At 42.0% G+C, this 20,821-nt stretch overlaps 1 protein-coding gene across 1 annotated transcript; it reads right to left on the reverse strand.

Annotated features, from left to right (window-relative positions):
- Positions 1-417: 417 nt before the first annotated feature.
- LOC140169811 (uncharacterized) lies at positions 418-20,471 on the reverse strand. Its single transcript, XM_072193115.1, has 2 exons — positions 20,350-20,471; positions 418-1,407 (listed from the first exon to the last, which is right to left on the reverse strand). The coding sequence occupies exon 2, from the start codon at positions 1,390-1,392 to the stop codon at positions 463-465; it is 930 nt and encodes a 309-aa protein (XP_072049216.1). The 5' UTR covers positions 1,393-1,407; positions 20,350-20,471; the 3' UTR covers positions 418-462.
- Between the last annotated feature and the right edge of the window lie 350 nt (positions 20,472-20,821).

Consider the following 20,821-nt stretch of genomic DNA (forward strand, 5'->3'; position numbering starts at 1 on the left):
TGATTACCGGTCGGCGATGCCGCCAGGCGGCTACTTGGCACGCGAGGCGGGTCCTGTGGTCGAAAGGTGGCAATGGTATCGTCTCTCCTTTTCGTTCCTTCTTTCCGTTGTGCCCTTTAAAAGTTAGGGTTAAACTTACTAATGAAAACATAACTATATTTATTTCGAGTTAAACACGTTAAGTTAAAATTAAGCTGCTACACGCTCACGACCACGTACAAAACGCGACGTGTGGCAAATCTACTAATACGTGTACTTCGTCACGTGAACTAAAGCTATCATCATGTCGATACAAGAATATCCCGAGGGTATCCCGTGTATGAGGCGTGTACAGACATTATATTTATAATTTATTACGCATACGTATACGTACATGTATACGTAAACTTAATATCCTCAATGCATGTGTGTATTATACTTTTTGTCCAAATCAAAGTTTGAGTTCAATCATGGTTAATGCGGTTACTTGGTTACAGTCAGCCTCTGGCGATACATTTCTTCGTAGAACGGCATTTCCTTTTCGAGAATCGCCTTCACTTTTTCCAAAGCAGCTGGTGGAAACTGCTTGAGAAATTCGTCGTCTTTGTTAGCGTCAAAAGTAGATACGGGTTTCTTCTTAAAGCCTGTGCATGCGAATGTCGTTTCGGCAAATCCCATTACGCCAAAAGTAAGGATGGTTTGTTTCGGGGTCATCCACATCTTTGTCATGACGTCGTCCCCGGCTGGCCAAGTCAGTAGATCTTCTGTGAATGGAATACCTACTTCATGACAGTATGCTTCCAGCATTTCTTTTGGATTCTCCAACAAATCGTCCGCATCAATGATGATAGGACGAGACTCCAAACCTTCAGCTTTGAGATACTTCAATAACTCAATCAAATACTCATAGATACGAAATTGATCCCGAGGAAGCTCTGGAAGCTTAACGGATCTCGCTTGCAGTTTCAGGGACATCTTTAGTTTGGACATCATCGTTGCTTTAGGGTTTCGTATCAGGAAAGTGTGGCGGAACCCCTGTGGGAGTTTATCAAACAGTGAAAATCTACGGATATATGCTCCATGAGCTTTGGCAAACAGCATTCTCTTCCCATCAGGTAAATCAGATTCCAATTGTTCCTTCAGCCAATCGTAATCTTTATCACTTGCGTCGTACCCACTTTCAATCTTGGCTACTGCAGATGCCCCTCCTAGAGTCTTAACCAACTCTTGGACAGTTTTGGAAACAGCTGGTCCTTCAACCACATTGGAGAATTTACCGAGCTGCGAGTATGGTTCATGCCACGCGATAGTATCCGGCACATAAGTCATACATTGGAGAAACGCATTTGATAATGAGCGCCCGGTTGTCCACAGCAACACCTTCAGAGGACCTGTTGGAGGTTCGACGGCCATTTTGACATACACGATCTGAAAGAAAATAATGTAAATTCAAAAATTATTATAAACATTTACATAAAACAATGAAAAAGTCAATTTTTAGTTGGAAGGCTAGACTGTGGTACCCGGGCTGGGGTACATAATACTTAAATAATAAAAAATACTTTTTTTTTTTTTTTTTTTTTTTTTTAAAGGCTGCAAGGTAGTACTACTAGTATTATTAGTATTATTTGTACAATGTATCTCATACATATACTTACATTTAGTATTACTTTAAAAGCTTTTAAACACTGAAGAGCGAATTCGATTTACAACATAGCCCTTGTCCGTACTACTGCCCAAATGGTAAGCAAATACCGCTGTTTAATAACACGCCCGCATAGACGGTGTCGTTTTTGGCTCAGTGTGGGAGCAAATCTTTGGCCTCAGCTTATTTGCTGAAAATTACTGATTTTATTCATGGTGTGTTGTTAATGCTTTAGCTCCGCCCACTGTAAATACTTTTATTCAGATAATTGTAGACCTATGACCAAAGAAGCTCATTAGGGACGCACCATTAGATACCAAGGGGGGGGCTGGGTAGTTTTTGAAGAAAAAAATTGTCGCGCCACCTGAGCAAAAAAAAAAAAAATTTGCTCCACTTCAGACTAAAAAAAAAATTTGATCCACCTCGGACCAGAAAAAAAAAGATTTCATGTCAAGGGTGAAAAAAATTTGTCACAGAATAGTGAAGAAAAATGAACCTCATATAGCTTTTATATTGCCAAATTTATTCGCGCTTCGCGCGAATTTGATCCCTTTTTTCATCAAGAATATATTTTACCTTCAAACTGGTACGTATTTTGTGCGCATTTGTTTATGAAAAGTTATTATGTGAGCCAGGTCTGTGAGTGAAAACACTTGATTCACTCTACTTCACAGTTTTTCACCAAATTCCATCCCATTGTCAAAATTATTATAGAAATCTGTGCCACATGACTGCTTGAGAGCATAGGCGTAGATCCCGGGGATAAATCCCCAATATTTGCTAGGGTGGTCCATCATACAATCATCCCCAAAGTTGACGCCTGTATGTGGGTTTCTGACAAAATTAACCTAAAACCACCAATTTTTTTTAAGGCGCGCTTCGCGCATTTATTCCATATTTCACCAGTTAAGCTTTAATATGCCAAAATATTTCGCGCCAGAAGAGGTTCATTATACTTCAAGAAAATTTTACACATAAAAATAATGATGTTTTTTTGTGGCACTCGAAATTTAGTTGCTACAAAACGTAAAAATGATTAAAAATATGGACACATTTTTACAACTCGACAAACAAATTGTTGAAAATTATAGGACTTTACGATTGCAAAAAAAAATTTGCCTCTCCGAGGTGTTGAAAAAAAAAATTTTTGCTTCATCCAGGGGCTAAAAAACAAACAATTTGCTTCACCAAGGTGCTAAAAAAAAAAAAATTTGTCACGAGCCCAACTACCCAGCCCCCCCCCCCTTGATATCAAATGGTGCGTCCCTTATTTAGTATCAAACATCATGATTGAGTGCATGTATTCGATGTAAGATTATACATTATTTCCCCCAGTGGACACTCGTCTTTTGAAGTGACGGGTATATGTACTGTCAATAATATGGCCACAATTCCTAAGTCGAGTACAGGGTGTCCCAGAAAAATAAAATTGAACGTAAATCGAAAAATAGACATCACAATCCAAAAATTAAAAATGTAGCGCATAGCTTATTTTGTTGTGCACCATATTATAGGAAAATTTTATTTGATTCGGTTGACTGGTTGCGATGAAATGAACGATTACATAATGCGTGCATCAATTCAGTTCATTCCAAGTTTGATCAACAGGCGGTTTTTTCATACTCGCTCACCGCCCGGGGGGGGTACTCAAGTTTGGTTTTGGTAGGGACGTGCCGCTGAGAATTTGAAAGTGGACCCATAAATATACCAATTTTTCAAGAAATTTGGACCCATTGATATACCAAAAGTAAAAATTTTCGGCCGAATTTAACCCAAATTGTCCTGGTTTTTACAAATTTTCCCAAAATTTTGGGAAAATTTTGAAAATTTTTGCTACATTAACGAAAAATTGGGCTATTTTCCGAAAAAATCGAGAAAATTTTGAAAAAAGGACCCATTCATATACCAAAACAGGCTTTGAAAAAGGGGTCATTGATATACCAAGAGGCTGAAAATGCTACCCATATTTGCGGCACGTCCCCGTATGGTCATTTGTACTGAGAACCCCCGGGGCTCACCGCTTCCTAAAGTTAAATTTAGTCCACATTATATAGTTTATAATCGAACGGTGTTATGTCATTCATGCTCTCACTGAAGATGAATAACTGTTTGTTGTCCGAGAAAACTTTGATTTCTTCAATTGGAAGCTTTCCAACTTCAATTCATAATGTTATATCTTAACTTTCCAAAGAACATTTGAGCCAAGAATAACAATGACCAAGAGTGCTTACAGCTTTACGTGTGATTTTTGATACCAAGCAACATTAATGTTGAATTTTTAAAAGATTTAAACTTATATTTCAGAAATTTTTATTTTTTTACTTTTTGACAAATTGGGCATGCAGTTAGTGTGTATACAATGTTTCAGACCTCTCTCTCTCTCTCTCTTTTTATAAAGGCACAGACTCCCAAAGATGAAATTTATTTAAAGGGCAACTTTTGGGTCCAAATTTAGACACCCCCCCTACTCCAACTTTAAATGGCTGCCACAGAAAATCCGTAAGAGCTACAGACCTCAAATTTGCAAGTTTTAAATATTTTTACAGGTACAACATATGACTAAAATATAAAGCAAATCTGAGGGGGTCAGGTGGGGCGCCTCCTTGATTTCATATGGAGTGACCCTATATCATGATCCGAGATGATCTTGTGCTCACCCAAGTGGTATGTTAATTGTTATCAGTACAAGGATATTATCAGTTTTCCTGACTCTTATATGTTGACATTTTTATATCCCTGGAAACCTCTGGCTACATAATGTTTATGTACAAAATATTTCTTGCAGATTAATTCGTTTAGCAAAGATATCGTGAAATTTGAATTTCGTTCTGGTGCGCGTGCACCAGAACGAAATTACAACGCATTGTCTATGGAGCAGTGTAATACACATAATCATGCATAACCCGTGAACGCAAAATCGGAATCAACTGAAATTTTGGGAATAGGTTTTTTTCCGTGGATATCTAATGAAAAATGACATAAATAGAGGATGCTAGGATCACGAAATACTCCTTTAAATAATATTTTTGAGCAACAGAATTTATGTATGGGTGATATAAAACAAATTAAATTCGTGTAATGGTCGAAATATAATCACTCGGTGTATTGTTCCATTCCACTCGCCGTACCGGTTCGTGGAACGGAACAATTATCCATCTTTCACCTCGTGATTATATTTCGACCATCACAATTTGCATACTATCTAAGCAATATGAAACGTCCGACTACGCCAGTAGCCACACTTTGGGCTCAATCAGGGACTGTTCACAAACACTTGTAAGGGGGGCTGATGCAAAAAATTCATCGCGAAAATTTTTCAGGGCCCCCCTTTTTGACATGAAAATTATGGGTCAACCCCATAGAAAAGCATATAAACTTAATTTTTCCAGGAAAATTTGTGGTCATTTTTTCAGCCCCCCCTTAGGAGGGTCAAAATTTACAGCCCCCTTTTTGCATCAGGCCCCCCTACAAGTGTTTGTGAACGGTCCCTAAGTGCTATTTAAGCAATTCAGTATCGAAGTTACGTAATGTTACTATGTCAACGGGATCACGCGCTAGAGTAATGAACCACGATCGAAATGATCACCACATAAAGTATATGGCACTCGAAGGCATACCAAAGTAGCGTGATCCGGTAACCAAGAGAATTACGTAACCACTTCGATGCTGAATATGAAACATCTGTCTACGCCAGTAGCCACACTTTGGGCTCAATAAGTGCTATCTAAGCAATATGAAATGTCCGACTACGCCAGTAGCCTCACTTTGGGCTCAAACCGTGCGCTCTAGGCAATAGGCCCTATGAAACGCACGACTGCGCATAGCGAGACATTCACTTTCTATTGAAACTTATCCGGCCATGCGGAATTCATAAGATTTGCAAAATACTGCAGATTTGCATTCATTTAGCTTGGAAATTCTCTATATATATACAATGTGGAAGGGCTATAAGCAAGTGGTGTTGTCAGTTTTAAATATTAAAGATATCCATGTTGAAAGTTAAAAGTAGGCTATATTAAATATTATGTCTACTGAGATAGTGAATTCCCGATAGTACAATAATATAAAAGTTCCTTGATATAACTTTATATTGTAGTAATAAGAAACCATGATTAAGTAAATAAGAATCCTAAATATTTATAGTTATATAAATTACTTTAAAGAATAAGATACTTAAATTTATAAATTCCTTTTATTTAATCATGATTTCTTTTAGCTAGTATAATTTATTATGTTTGGATTCAGAAATTGAACACGGGATGACTCATATTCTAAATTACTTGATTTGTCAATACTGCTTACTTGTAAAAATAATAACAATTTCAAAACTGAACCATATTGGGGTAAATTTGTTTTTTAATACATGCACTATTTAATTCGGCACATTATGACACCTCATTGAATCCAATGTGACTTCAAGAAGCAAAGTTTTGATTAGACGAAGGTCCCGTTTTAAAAGTGACAAACTGGCCTATTCAAAACTCCACAGACTAGACATCTGGTTTGAGAGTGATAAATGTTTAATTTGTGCGTGCCTCTAATTTAAAAACAAACGGAACAAAAGAAAACTGAAACAAATAGCTGACAAATAAAATGGAAGTTATGAAAAGTACGGAGAAGTAAAAACTGTTAATACAGGTTGAACACTTAATTAGGCGCTTGAAACGATCGAATTCGGTGTTGAAATAAGCAAAATTTTTAGTTACACCTTTTCACGCAATAATTAATTTTCTCGGTCAAATGAAAAGCAATAATTTTCATTTCTTCGGTAAATGTCAGAAGAAAACTATAATGCTTGGTACTGTATATTATTTTCAAACCCTGGTGTTAAACTTAGGTGTGAAATTTAGGCTTCTAGTGTAAGATTTTCGATTTTCATAGGCTTCATTTTGCCCCGCGAGCTTTTTCTGGGGTTAACGTTTTTGCTTTTCAAAGTGTGACGGGACCGAGCGGCTAGGTACTTAGCAAGTGGTTTTATAGGTGGGCTTGCCGGAGCTAGAATCCGGCTATGCACTGGAGGAGTCTGTGATGGACCTCAAAGAAAACTGCAGTGATATCTCGTTTTACTTCAACAATGTATTATTGATTTATTCATGGCACTTGTCTCATCTATGTAACATACTACGGTTTCTCAAAATATACTTTATCTCCACAAAGTAGTAACATCTCACATATTAATCAACACTAGCTTTCAATCTGGCCAGCAGGCTGTTTCACACGTCACAGTAACCGGGCAGCAGGTAACAGTAAACACAAGTTGCCGTACCACCAATAACACGCTACACCACGGCAAAAGTCTGATTTGTAAACCCGGGCCAAATTACATGCTAAAATACGCCACACCAGAATCTAGAACGATCATCACCGGAGTGGGGAAATTTCCACTCCAGCGAGACCGCATGGTAAGCAGCCAATCAGCGAGGCGTATTACCAGTTAATTGATTGATTGATAATGACGTAATGCAAAACGAAAATTCGCCTTTAAAAAGGCGCACTTCGTGATTTGGATAATAAAATTAAAAGGATACTAAATAATAATATTTAATATTTCGAATCCCGTCACACAGCCCCCTCCCAACATTATTGACGCTCCGTCAAAATGTGATCTTTGAAACACTAACGGGGTTCGAAATTGTCTTACACTACACATATATATACACATTTTACTCTACAACATTTTTAAATATATAGCGTCCTATGCTCCTCCCGGCTCAGTCATGGCAATGGTAGTCAGCTTAATCATCTGGCATGCCTGAAGCCAACAAGTTCCTGGCAATGGTAGTCAGCTTGATCATCTGGCATGCCTGAAGCCAAAATATCCTTTGTCCAACATGGAGTCGGTCTTCTGATGACAGCAGATCCCTAGTCTTCTTCAGCTCCTAGCTGCGACCATTCTTCTAGACTCTGTCGATACTCTGCTTCCTTCTTCTCTTTTCTTTCTTGGTCCATGATTTGCCGCTCGAGCTCTTCTAGTCTCTGTATCTCTTCCTCTGCCTCCTCGATCTTCCTGTCCAATTGCCGCTTCTCATGTTCCTTCCTTTCTACCCGCTCTTGCTGTTTCTTTAACTTCCTTTCTGCTCTTTCTAATTTCCGCTCCAGCATACCCAACTCGTTTTCCTGCGCACTGACCCTCCGTTCTCTTTCCATTAACTCCATCTCCCACTGCCAACGTTCCCGTCTCCTCATTTCCATCCAGTGCTGATAGTACCCTTCCGCCTGACTCATTCTTCTCTCCCTCTCTCTTAATTCTCTCTCCCAGACTTGGTACTCACGGCAGAAATCTTCTTGCCATCGTTCCTTTTCCTGCTCCCATTCTTCATCCACTCTCAATCAGAAGCCATGTCGATTTCTGTAATATAAGAAAATATAAGGGATCATTACTTTCAGCAATCTTTCCTGGTTTACTCTTAGGCTAACGATACCTAATGGGTCTCTGTCTGACTCGGCTTGGATTCCGACGTCCCACCCACATTTGGGGTCCATATGTGTCTTTCACATTAGGTGTTCCTTTAGGTTCTCCTGTGTCTCCAACCTGCTCCACCATACGTCCACTCCCTGGGACTCTATTGCCTTTTCTCCACCTTGGAATGTGTCGCACTGCCACTTCTGGATTGAACTGAACTCTCTTCTTCTCTCCCGATCTTACTGGACATTTCCTCAAGATACTTGGTCTCTCTGTGTCCGGTTTCGTACTTGAGTTCTTCTCTTCAGTTCCTTGACTCTCTGTAGGTTTGTCCCCATTTGCTACAGGGTCATCCGGTTTAGGTGCTTCCACTAATCCTTCCACCTCTGGCAACACATCAGTCTCCAACTCAGACTGTTTCTCTGCCGGGACTGGAGCTTCGAAGACCCATGGTTCTAGCTCTGGTCCTTCATAGGGTTTGAGGCGGTCCGCATGCACAACCTTTGGTTTACTTCTGGCCGTTTTCTGTATGCGGAAGGTGACATCCGATAGTGCTGTCACCACTAGATAGGGACCTTCCCATGGCAGTGTTAGTTTCTTTGACAAGCCAGGTCTCCTCTTGACATCAAACAGCCACACAAACTGACCCTCCTTATAGATAGGATCTCGTGTTCGGCGGTCATAGTTCCGCTTCTGACGTCTACTACTCGCTTCAAGAGCATGCCTAGCCCTTTCGTGTACACCTCTCATTCTCTCCCTCAATTCTTCTGCATAGTCAGTTGCACATTCTCCTTCTCCAGGCACTGCACCAAACACTAGGTCAACTGGGGCAGATACTTCACGTCCTAACATCATCATATTAGGGCTTTCACCGGTAGATGCTTGGACACTTGATCTATATGCAAAGCCCACATAGGGTAGACACTTGTCCCACTCCTTCTGGTCTTGTAGTGGCAACAACATCAGCGACACTGCATTGGTTATGGTACGATTGTACCTCTCCACTAAACCATCAGACTTCGGGTTATAAGGGGTAGTTCTTGTCTTGGTGATGCCCAGTATCTTGCACATTTCACTGAAAACTTCTGACTCGAAGTTCCTCCTTGGTCTGAGTGCAGTTCTAGGGAACTCCAAACCGGCACACAAATTCATGCACTAATTTGTTTGCTACTGTCTCAGCACGCTGATCAGGTATGGCGTATGCCTCCATCCATTTAGTCCAGTAATCTCCTACCACAAGGACATATGAATTTCCCTGGTGAGTCTCTGTAAGGGGCCCTAAGACATCGATTGCTACTCGCTCTAGGGGGGCTCCAACACGGGTTTGCTGCAAAGGGGCTCGACGTTTGCACGGAGGGTTCTTCTTACGGGCACAGTCTACGCACTGCCGCACATAAACTCTGACATCAGCGCTCATACCAACCCAGTAGTACCGTTCTCGCAGCCTTGGCAAGGTTTTCTCTCGACCCAAATGGCCTGCAGTCTTCGATGCATGCAGTGCATCAAGTGCCTTCCTCCTTAATGACTTCGGAAGCACTAGTAGCCATTTGAATTCTTTTGCCATCGTCACTTTCCCATCGCTTCAGAAGGACGCCCTCTTTCACCGTCAACATGTCCCACTGGCCCCAGTATGTCTTTAGTGCAGCTGACTGATGTGCAACGTCTTCCCATTTGGGTCGTTCACCCCCAGATTCCTTCAACACTATAATGGGTGACATGGTCTCATCAGCCATTTGAGCTTCTCGGATAGAAGTCAGCGAAACTTCAGGCATGGTAGTGATACGCCTTAGCCATACTTCAGTGTCACTGTTCTCTGCTGCTTCTGTCACTGGTGTGTCCAGCATAACACCAACTCCTTCAACCACCGGAGTGTGCTCTTCACCGCTGCTATACACTGTCTCAGTGTCGCCTCGTGCAACCTCAGCCTTCCCCAGCTCATGTTCTGGGTCTGTCTGGATCCCAATTTCACACGTGGCCATAGGAATCTCATTTGTTTCTATTAACCCAGCTTCCTCAACTTCTGCTTCCTGTCCTTGGCTTTCTTCTGCCTCTTTGGCCATCTGCCCTTCCCATCGACCACACTGTTTACATGGGCGCCTGGACAACCCATCTGCATTCTGGTGACGCCTACCAGGGCGATACTCAAGGCAGAGATCAAAGCTTTGCACTACTTCTAACCACCGGGCGAGTTGGCCTTCCGGATTCTTGAAGTTCGACAGCCACCTTAAGGAGCTGTGATCTGTCCTCACCTTCACTTGGCCCCCTCCCAAGTAATGTCTGTACTTCTTCAAAAACTCCACAATTGCTAGCAGCTCTCGCCTCGTCACACAGTAGTTTCTCTCAGCCCTCTTCAGTGACTTGCTACCATATGCAATCACCTTCTCTTCCCCTTCTTGCTCTTGTGACAGTACACAACCGATTGCAAAATTACTTGCATCTGTGTCCAGGATGTACTGTCCTGCTGATTTAGGGTAAGCAAGAATTGGTGCCGTTATCAATGCTTCCTTCAATGTGCCAAAGGCTTTCTCGCAATCTTCATTCCACTGGAACTTTGCACTTTTCTCCGTCAACTTGTGCAATGGTGCAGCCGTATCAGCAAAATCACGTATGAATCGCCGATAATATGACGCTAGTCCCAGGAAGCTACGGACCTGTGTCTGTGTAACTGGCGTCGGCCAGTCCTTCACGGCTTCTATCTTGTCCGGGTCTGTGTGTATCCCCTTCTCGGACACAATATGTCCCAAATACCGGACCTCTTTCTGCAGTAGGGAGCACTTACTTGGCTTGACCTTCAGCCCGGCACTTCCAAATCTGTCAAACACTGAGGACAACCTTGTCAGGGACTCTTCAATTGTACGGCCAAATACAATGACGTCATCTAGGTAGACCAGCAACGCTTCCCAACGCAGGCCTGCCAGCACATTGTCCATCAACCTCTCAAACGTGGCAGGTGCGTTACACAACCCAAAGGGGAGTACATTCCAGGAATACAGGCCACTTGTTGTCCTGAATGCAGACTTGTCACGGGCATCGTCGTCCAGCTCTACTTGCCAGTAGCCTGACGCAAGGTCCAAAGTAGAAAAGAACTTCGCCTCTCCTAGCGCATCGAGCGAGTCGTCAATCCGCGGCAGCGGGTAAGCGCTTTTGACGGAAGCTTCGTTCAATTTCCTGTAATCCAAACACAGCCTCTTTGACCCATCCTTCTTCTTCACAAGAACCACCGGACTTGCCCACGGACTATCAGAAGGTTGTATCAGACCCTTGTCTAATAACTCAGCCACCTGTCTCTCAACTTCTGTCCTCTGCTCAGGTGAAGAGCGTCTCAATGGCTGTCTAATAGGCTGGGCACCCTGTGTGTCAATGCTATGCTGGACCAACTTGGTACGCCCTATGTCATACTCGCCCCTCGAGAATATGTCCTGATACTTGACGAGTAGCTCGAAAATCTGTCTCTTCCCCTCAGGCTCTAAGTCAGTGGCACACCGCTCGTACAATTCTTTCAGGTGCTCTGGAAGTTCCACTTCCGCTCCCACTTCTTCACATCTGCGAACCGACTGTTCGCATTCGACCTCAACATCTTCTTCCTCGATCTGGAGCAAACGGGCAACTACCTTTCCTGCCTTAAGCACCTTTTCTTCTGAGCCCAAATTCATAATTCTCACTGGTATGGTTTCCGAGCTAGCGTCTACTACGGCTCGGGCTACCATCAAGTCATCATCTTCTATCCCCTGATCTATGGGTTCCACCAAACACATCATGCTACCTCTCCTGTTACCAGCCAAGCATGCAGGGACCACCATTTCATGTTCTGCAGGTATACGAATCTCTGATGACGTAACCAGTTTTGAATACAATGGTTTGTCATCCTTTGTGCGACAATCCACTCTCTCGCCACGAATTATCAGCTGCAGACTATCAAAATCTATTTTAGCTCCGCACTTCCTCAGAAAATTCGTTCCCAGCAAGTTATCGCTGACTTGTGCAACGTACACTGGCACACTCTCAACATGACTACCAACTTGCACTTCCATGTAGGCTGATCCCATTATCTGTACTCTGGACCCATCAGCCTGTCGCAAGTATACCTTCTCTTCTTTCAATGGTGGTCGTCTCGCCTGCGGAATTTGACGGTACTGCTCTGGTGTTAATGTTACTTTGGAGGCCCCTGAATCAACACAAAGCATTACTCTCTCTCCCTGTATGACAGTTGAAACCCATAGATCCTTTATTTCCCCGGCTCATTCTCCCCCTATCCCCAAGGCGAATTCTCCTATGTCCGTGAGAAGTTCGGTCTCCCAGATGCCTGACTCTGGTTGTTCCCCTGTCTCGCAAATTGGTTCGGTCTCCAGCTTTGGTCCCTCCTCATAGGTGGCCTCCCCCAGGACCATTGGTTTGGCCTCGTTTCGTTTCCCTGCCATCTTGCAGGACAATTCCGGTACATGTGTCCTTCCTGATGACACTCAAAACATGCCAACGGGCGTTCACATTGCCACCAAATATGATCACGGCCTCCACAATTGCGACACTCACTCCACTGGTCTACCCTTCCACCAGCTTGCTGGGGACAGGACCTCTGCATATGCCCTGGCTCTCCACATTTGAAGCATCTCCGTGGGGAGTCTTGACGAGCTGGAGGACGCGGACTCACTCTACCATTCGGCGGTGGTTGCTGTGACTTTGCCGCTGGGGGTGGCCGAGGACCCTTATTAACTGGACCTTGGCTCACGCCACTCATCGTCTTCTCCATTCCTTCCACCTTCTCTAGCAAGACCCTCACCATTTCATCTTGACTCTGGTATCCAAGACTATCACTCCTCTCTATCCTACCAGAGACAACTTCAGGTCTAGCTTGTTTAACTGACCTCAAGTCACGCTCCATCTCGCTCACACGTGCAATCAACTCACTCACTTCAGAATCTCTGGGTGAGTAGTCTCTCTCTTCACTCGCTATTCTACTATAGCCAACCTGCTTCCCACGACCCCTGGTTTGTTCTGTCTTGCAGAATGACTCTACATTCTCAGCAAGCCCTATAGCATCCACCAGGGTTTTAGGGGTCGACCGGAAGAGTTCCTTGCGCAACTCTGTATCAGCTATCGCCCTCTTGAAATGTTCTCTAGCTATGTAATCTTTCTCCGCTTTCTCAGACTTCGGGTGCGCCAACTCCACTAGCCTTTTGATCTGCTTCCCCAGTTCACGGAGGCTCTCTCCTTGCTTTTGCTCACGCCGAGAAAGAGACAGGAAGTAATTCTCGGGACACTCACGTGGGCCGAACTCTCGTTTAAGTACCTTCACTACTTTGGCATAACGAGCCTCACGTGGATTAATATCATTCACATTCAGCGTGGCCAGTGCCTCATCTTGGCAACAAGAAAACATCTGGAATGCTGCTTCCCTATCTGACCAGCCATTGTAGTCTCTACACGCATCGAACTGGGCGGCAAAGTCCTTAAATGAGCCTTTCCCATTGAACTTCGGGGGCTTCATACTTCCTCGTTTCTTAACTGTGTCGTCTGCACTCGTGGACTCATCTGTGGATGTCAGTGCAGATTTATTCTTCTTCCTTCCCCGTGACTTCTTCCCCTTTGAAGACTTCTTTTTACCCGACTTCACTCCTAAGTGTGATTTAGTCTCATCTTCACTAGACCCCTTGGATTCTCTCAGAAGCTTTACCGCTGACGTGCTCTTCTTAGCCTTTTTGCTGACTTTATTACGCTTGCCTTCACTTTCTGACAATGTGTCAGAGTCACTCCCACTGCTATCGCTACTCTCAGTTTCACTCTCTACTTCTATCGCCTTCTTCTTCTTTGACACCGATGCTCTCTTGGGAGACGATTTAGGCCTAAAGTCAGACTCTGATTCACTTTCACTGCTAGTCTCAGTCTCGCTAGCCAATTGTGACTTCTTCGAACACATCCGTACCTTATTCTTCTCCTTTTTGGACTTTTTATCCCCAACTTGACCTGACTTAGTCTCCTGGCCACGCAGAGTGCCCCTTGCTTTTGCCTTTCCCGATAGGGATCCAAATTTGGCCTCAAATTGGCTTTTCCCCTTCAGCCTCTTATCACGCCTTAAGGGGGGCGGCTGGCTTTGCTCTGCAGTGTCAGTACCCTTGTGCCCTTGGCGCAGTCCTTTTCTTCTATTCTGCCGACCTTGCTTCTTAGACTGCCGTCTCACTTCTTCTCCTGAATTGGAATCATCGGTCTGACAACCTACTTCCACTCCTTCTCTGGATGGCCATGCCATATTCACAGGCCCGTACTTTTGCTCACGCTCCGTGTCTTGCAGTGCTCGCAACTCTACCCCTCGCAATTCGGCTTCACGCATAGCACTTTCAACTTCGCTCGCCTTCTGCGACATTTCCAATTGGAATGCCTGACTTTTGGTGTTCTTTCCCCATTCTTGTAAGTCTTTTCGCTGCCGCTCTTCACGTTGTGCTTGTGCAGTCTCTTCGCGTCTTCTTGCCATATCTCGTTCCACCCTCTCATGCTCTCTAAGACTCTCCTGTGCTCGGTTTTCTCTCCCTTGCACTTCTTGTTCCATCAACCGCACCTCTCGATCTCTCATCTGACATTCCTGTACTCTCTGTTGCATTCCCTGTTCCAACTTCTGTGCTTCCTGTTCCTTCTTTCGGGCTTCAGCCTTTAATTCTTGCACCACCCGTTCCGCTCGTGCATTTTTCTCTAATTGTTCTCTTTCCCTTTCCCTGCGTGCCATCTCCAGGTTTTGCTCATTCCACTCAGCCTCCCTCATAGCCCTTTTTGCCTCCTCAATAGTCCTTTCTTTCACCTTCAATTCCCATTCTATATCCGCAAGTTCTTCCTCGTGCTCACGCTTCGCCCTATCAAACTCTGCCATTTTCGACTGGTAGCGTTGATGCTCCTCCATGAACTCTTGGTCCGCATCTCTACTACTCACATCAAGCCTGTTCCTCGCTGCTCTCATCAGGGCATCTTGCTCTCGAGAGTCAACATCCTCACTTGCCTCCAACCTTGAAGCCATCTTCTCAGATCCCCTAGATCTAAGGTTGTACCGTCTCCCTCTGCGCTCCTGTTTAGCACCATCACCCTCAACATCACTACCAGGTGCCTCTTCCTCCGACACATTCCGAGCCTTTCTTCTACCTCTCTTTTGCAACTGTTCTACTTCTTTCTTCTGAGTCTGTTTCCTTCCTCAGAAGTACTATCCTTCGTTTCCGAGTTATATTCTTAGAACGTGCAGCCTTTCGCCCTCTATCATCAGGTTCATCCCACATATCTGAGTCACTAACAGCGCCTAAACTACTTCCGGACTCACTCTCAATATCACTTTCATTACTGCCTGCCTCCTCCAATTGCTCTGGTTCAACCTTGCCCTCTGTTGACTTTAACTCTGATGCATTACTATCACCGGGCCGAGGCCCTTCCCACTTCTCCTTCCATCCAGGGCTACCTCCATCTTTTCCTACTTCACTTCCCGACATTGCTCAATACTCTCACTGTTCCTCTATTTTTATTTCAACTTGCTCTTCCACCTCTCTTTGAATCCACGGTCCTCCAAGACTTCGGGTTTACTACTTGCTCAACTTGTTACTCTCCGTTTACATCACCTCAGTTTCTGGGTCCATCTAACTCACAACTCCTCCTAATCTCAAACAAATCCCACCGCTGCCACCACTTGTGACGGGACCGAGCGGCTAGGTACTTAGCAAGTGGTTTTATAGGTGGGCTTGCCGGAGCTAGAATCCGGCTATGCACTGGAGGAGTCTGTGATGGACCTCAAAGAAAACTGCAGTGATATCTCGTTTTACTTCAACAATGTATTATTGATTTATTCATGGCACTTGTCTCATCTATGTAACATACTACGGTTTCTCAAAATATACTTTATCTCCACAAAGTAGTAACATCTCACATATTAATCAACACTAGCTTTCAATCTGGCCAGCAGGCTGTTTCACACGTCACAGTAACCGGGCAGCAGGTAACAGTAAACACAAGTTGCCGTACCACCAATAACACGCTACACCACGGCAAAAGTCTGATTTGTAAACCCGGGCCAAATTACATGCTAAAATACGCCACACCAGAATCTAGAACGATCATCACCGGAGTGGGGAAATTTCCACTCCGGCGAGACCGCATGGTAAGCAGCCAATCAGCGAGGCGTATTACCAGTTAATTGATTGATTGATAATGACGTAATGCAAAACGAAAATTCGCCTTTAAAAAGGCGCACTTCGTGATTTGGATAATAAAATTAAAAGGATACTAAATAATAATATTTAATATTTCGAATCCCGTCACAAAAGTAACATAATTCGCTGACGAAAGATATTTCCCAACTTTCTAAAGCACATCATAATGGGCTATATGTCATAGTTTTGTCAGAATTTCGGGTTTGATTGCACCATTTTTCAATTCCGACTACCAATTTTGTCAAAATCGACTCGCGAATGTACCCATGGATGGATGATTTTGCAAGCCACAATAGAAATATCGATTATTTCTGCTGGTTATATTAGAAATGAAGCACTGGTTGGACATTTTGCGAGTTGCAAGTGGAAAAAGGTGAAATCAAAACGGATATTCTGACAAAACTATAATATATAGACCCACACGATGTGGGAAATAGCTTTCTTTAGCGAATTATATTAGTTTGAAACGCTAAAACATGAATTCCGCAAAAAGCTCGCGGGCGAAATTAAGATCTATAAAAATCAAAAATCTTACAGTATAAAAGACAAAATTTCATGCCTAATTTTAACACCAGGATTTTAAAAAAAAATGTACATCCAATCACTATTTTTTTAACTGACGGAAAAAAAATATTGCTTTATATTTGACCGAGAAAATTAATTTCAAAGCAAAAAGGTGTATTTCTGAATTATGCTGATTTCAACATGTATCGATCGACTTTTTGCGCGACTATGCATAACAAAAGAATCTGTGACCAGCGTTCAGCCTGAATACTGCTTTAAATAAAGCTTCATTGAAGAAACTGTATTGTCTCTTTGTTACGTTTGTTAGATTCTTTTGCCCTTATGCCAGTTTATCTCCTTTAAAACTGGACCTTTGTCTATTCAATTGCTTGTAACGTTACAATAATGTGCCATAAGGCTGAGTTCACATAGAAGTATACGGTATACGGTATTCGCTATACGAAAGACGCTCATTCGGTCAGGCTGAGTTCAGATTGTTTACTCCTATATGAGCTCAGCCTGATCGAATGAGCGTATTTCGTATAGCGAATAGCGAGTATGTCAGTTTACCCATTTTCTTCGTCTTATCAAATGCTTGTAACTTTACTTCTTGAGGTCACATTGCATTCAATGAGGTGTCATAATGTGCAGAATTAGATAGTGAAAAAAAAAAAAAAATGAATTTACCCACATATGGTTTAGGTTTTTAAAATTAGGACGGTATACGCTGCACTAAAATCGAACACACACGATTCCCACTATACTATACTATACGCAGGTATACGGCCTTTTCGAATAGCTCTTATGTGACCCGGTACTATGAAATTACCTTGCTAGATTTAAGCTATACGCGTGCACCTGCAAAGTGTGCATCGTATACCCGAATAGTATACTTCTATGCGATCGTAGCCTTATGTGACCCGGTACTATGAAATTGCCTTGCTCGATTTGAGCTATACGCGTGCACCTGCAAAACGTGCACCGTATACCCGAATAGTATACTTCTATGTGAACGCAGCCTAATGTGCAGGATTTGAGTGCATCCATTACAAAAACAAATTTACCCCAATATGGTTCAGCTTTGAAATTGTGATTATTTTTCCAAGTGTAAGGATACTTTTTTTGGCGCAGTATATTATGTTTTGAACAGTTAGTTAATCGATTACTCTTGTCGTGTTTAATGATATCATTTGAAATTAATTAGACTTAGCCTAATTTAGTTTCATGACTGATTACAATTTATATATAGATATATTATATTTGGAAACCCAAAACGTGTGAGCCATACTCGCAGCCAGTTTCGAAAAGAGTAGGGTGTTACCCACTGACTGTTTCCAACCCGTCCCGGTGTTCAAATGGACCTCGATGGAAATAAGCTTCTAAAGAGGCTTTCTTGGGTTATACATCGTCAAAACCCGAACAAATCAAAAAAAACTTTAATATCTTGATATTATTATTCAGATAAGCATTTGAACATGCTTTTAACTGAAAGATACAAACAACGGGAAAAAAGCGCAGTGATTTATAGTGCGCTACGCACAGGCACAACGCCTAGACGTTGATCCACAAGCCTCAGCACACTTTACAGGTTGCTTTACGAAGCGTTGCTGTTGTCACACAGGTTATCAACTCTATAATTGAAGACCGAACTAAAAAGACTATTTTGCGTCTGACGTCAGGGCAAAGGCGCGACGTGATTGGTTGCTGACCTACGCAGTACAGAATATTTGGTGTGATTGACATAACGTCATACGCAAAGTAGTCTTTTTAATTCGGTCTTCAATTATATCAACTATAACCCATCTGTTAACACTAATCTGTGGTAACACAGTAATTTGACAGATTTGAACAAAACAGAATTATTTTGCTCAATATTTTTAAAAGTTTTCTACCCGATGACCTCTTTTTTCACAATTTTATACTAGTGTGCCCCCCCCCCCCTTTTTTTCCTGAAGTTTATACCCGATTACCGCCTATATTTCCTGAATTCTATACCCAATCCCCCCCATTAAACAAGCTATATGTATATAATCTTTCTTTTTTTTTCTTATTATTTTTAATGTTGTTTGGTGGGGAAAGTTGTTTTTTGTGATAGTGGTACAGTTTTTTTTCTCATGCATTGGGGAAGGGTTTTTTCTGACGCATGACGTATATCGTTGAGAAGTTCCAAGCTAAATTAATGCAAATCTCTCATATAACATGCATGTATGCATGACACTTTAAGAAAAGAATAAATATGCCACGTTTACCCATCTCAAATAAAACTACTTAGTCTTTTATTTGCAAATCTTATTAGGCATTAGCGTTTCGACAGTATTTTTTGTGGGACATGAGAGCACATCACACATATCGAATTGCATTCTGAATACGAAGAATGTCTTTCTGATATCAAATAATTATAATTTTTTTGAAATTCACGATATAATACAAATTTTATGACAAATTATTAAAATGTGATATTTTTCACATTTTTGATAATAGTCCTCGAAGTAAATTTTATCAATCTAATGATATATTCTTAAAGTGTATGTAGCTGGGAGGAAAAGCCGACAATCAATTGAAAATTTTGACCTTTCATATGGACAATATGGATTTTTTTTCCCCAAAAGACCTAAAATTTTGGGGTGTTTTGGAAAAAAAATCTATATCTTCAATACGAAAGGTCACATTTTCAATTGATCGTCGGTTTTTCATCCCACCTACATACACTTTAAGTATAAATCATCATACTTATAAAGTTTACTTCGAGTACTGTTAAATATCAAAAATATCAATTTTTAATAATTTGCCATAAAATGTGTATTACATTGCGAATTTCAAAAATCAAAATTATTTGATATCAGAAGGACATTCTTCGTATTCAGAATGCAATTCGATATGTCTGATGTGCTCTAATGTCCCACAATAAATACTGTCCAAACGTTCATACCCCCATCCCTTAAGTGTATTACAAAAGATACTGAAGGTCTCATCACTAGGCATAGTTGAGTGTAATATCATGTTGCTTAGATAACACTTTTTTGAGCCCAAAGGATGATTTTCTTACATAATCTGGATAAAAGTGGAGCTCTGACTAGAAAGGACCTTCGGGTCCTAATTCTACATGTAATACTGGAAAGTAGGCCGAATATATACGTAGATATTTGGAAGTGTCTAAAATCTAAAATAAAACAATACTCTTGTCTAAGTTATAGTCCAGCGGTTCCGAAACTCTTCTAAAAGGGGCGGCGGGCTCGCCGGATCAACAAAAAATACACCTCGTATGCCTACCATCGTATAATATTGGTCATCAAGTAACCCAGTTTAGCATTAAAATTGCACATGTTTGCGCGCTTCGCGCAAACGTGTCCCGGTATAATCTCATTCTGGAAGCCTGTGTCATGTGACTTGGACTTTTACCCTTTGGAAATTTTGCCGGCGCCGCTGATACTCAGTAATATTAATAACAGCATTTGTATGCTGTATGTCGCGCCCAAATGATATTCATATACCGGTATCCCGGTTAACATTCATGACCAATAGATAAATGACTGACTATCACTGAAGACTGAGTTCCGCCGTCTATAGGTCGCTCCATATTTTGTCATCTAAAAGATAAAATTACAAAATAATATTATAATAAAATATTTAAACATTTTACATACCTGCGTGACAGTGAAACAACAGCAAGAGTTAGTTGTGTACTCTTCTTCAGTAGCTAGTACCGATTTAAATGATCCCAGCGCTGTACATGACTTAACATGCTTAATGACAGGGTTGCCAAAACTTTTTAGCCCAAGCAGAGAGTAGATATTCTTGAGAGGGCACTCTATTCACGTGGTTTCTTTTCCAACGCTAAAAGATCACGAATTTTGGTGGTTTGCAAATGAAAAGTGTCCGCACTATCGATTGATTACGTAACTGTTATGAATAATTTATTAGGTTTTTCAATGCAATCGCCTCGACCCATTAATACATATTATCTGTATTATCAAAGTATTAGCACAGAGAACCTATTAGCCGTGAAATGTCGCCCAAATAGCCAAATAAAAATTCCTTTAAAAAAGGAATGGGGCGCCCAATGTGAGCTTGGACGTGACGGTGAATTCCATGGTGTGTAGATTGGTATTATAATGA

The sequence above is a fragment of the Amphiura filiformis genome, chromosome 14, assembly GCF_039555335.1.
Source record: "Amphiura filiformis chromosome 14, Afil_fr2py, whole genome shotgun sequence".
Classification (NCBI taxonomy): domain Eukaryota; kingdom Metazoa; phylum Echinodermata; class Ophiuroidea; order Amphilepidida; family Amphiuridae; genus Amphiura; species Amphiura filiformis.

Coding starts and splice junctions, on each gene's coding strand:
- LOC140169811 (XM_072193115.1), bottom strand. CDS start 1,392: ATGGCCGTCGAACCTCCAACAGGTCCTCTGAAGGTGTTGCTGTGGACA.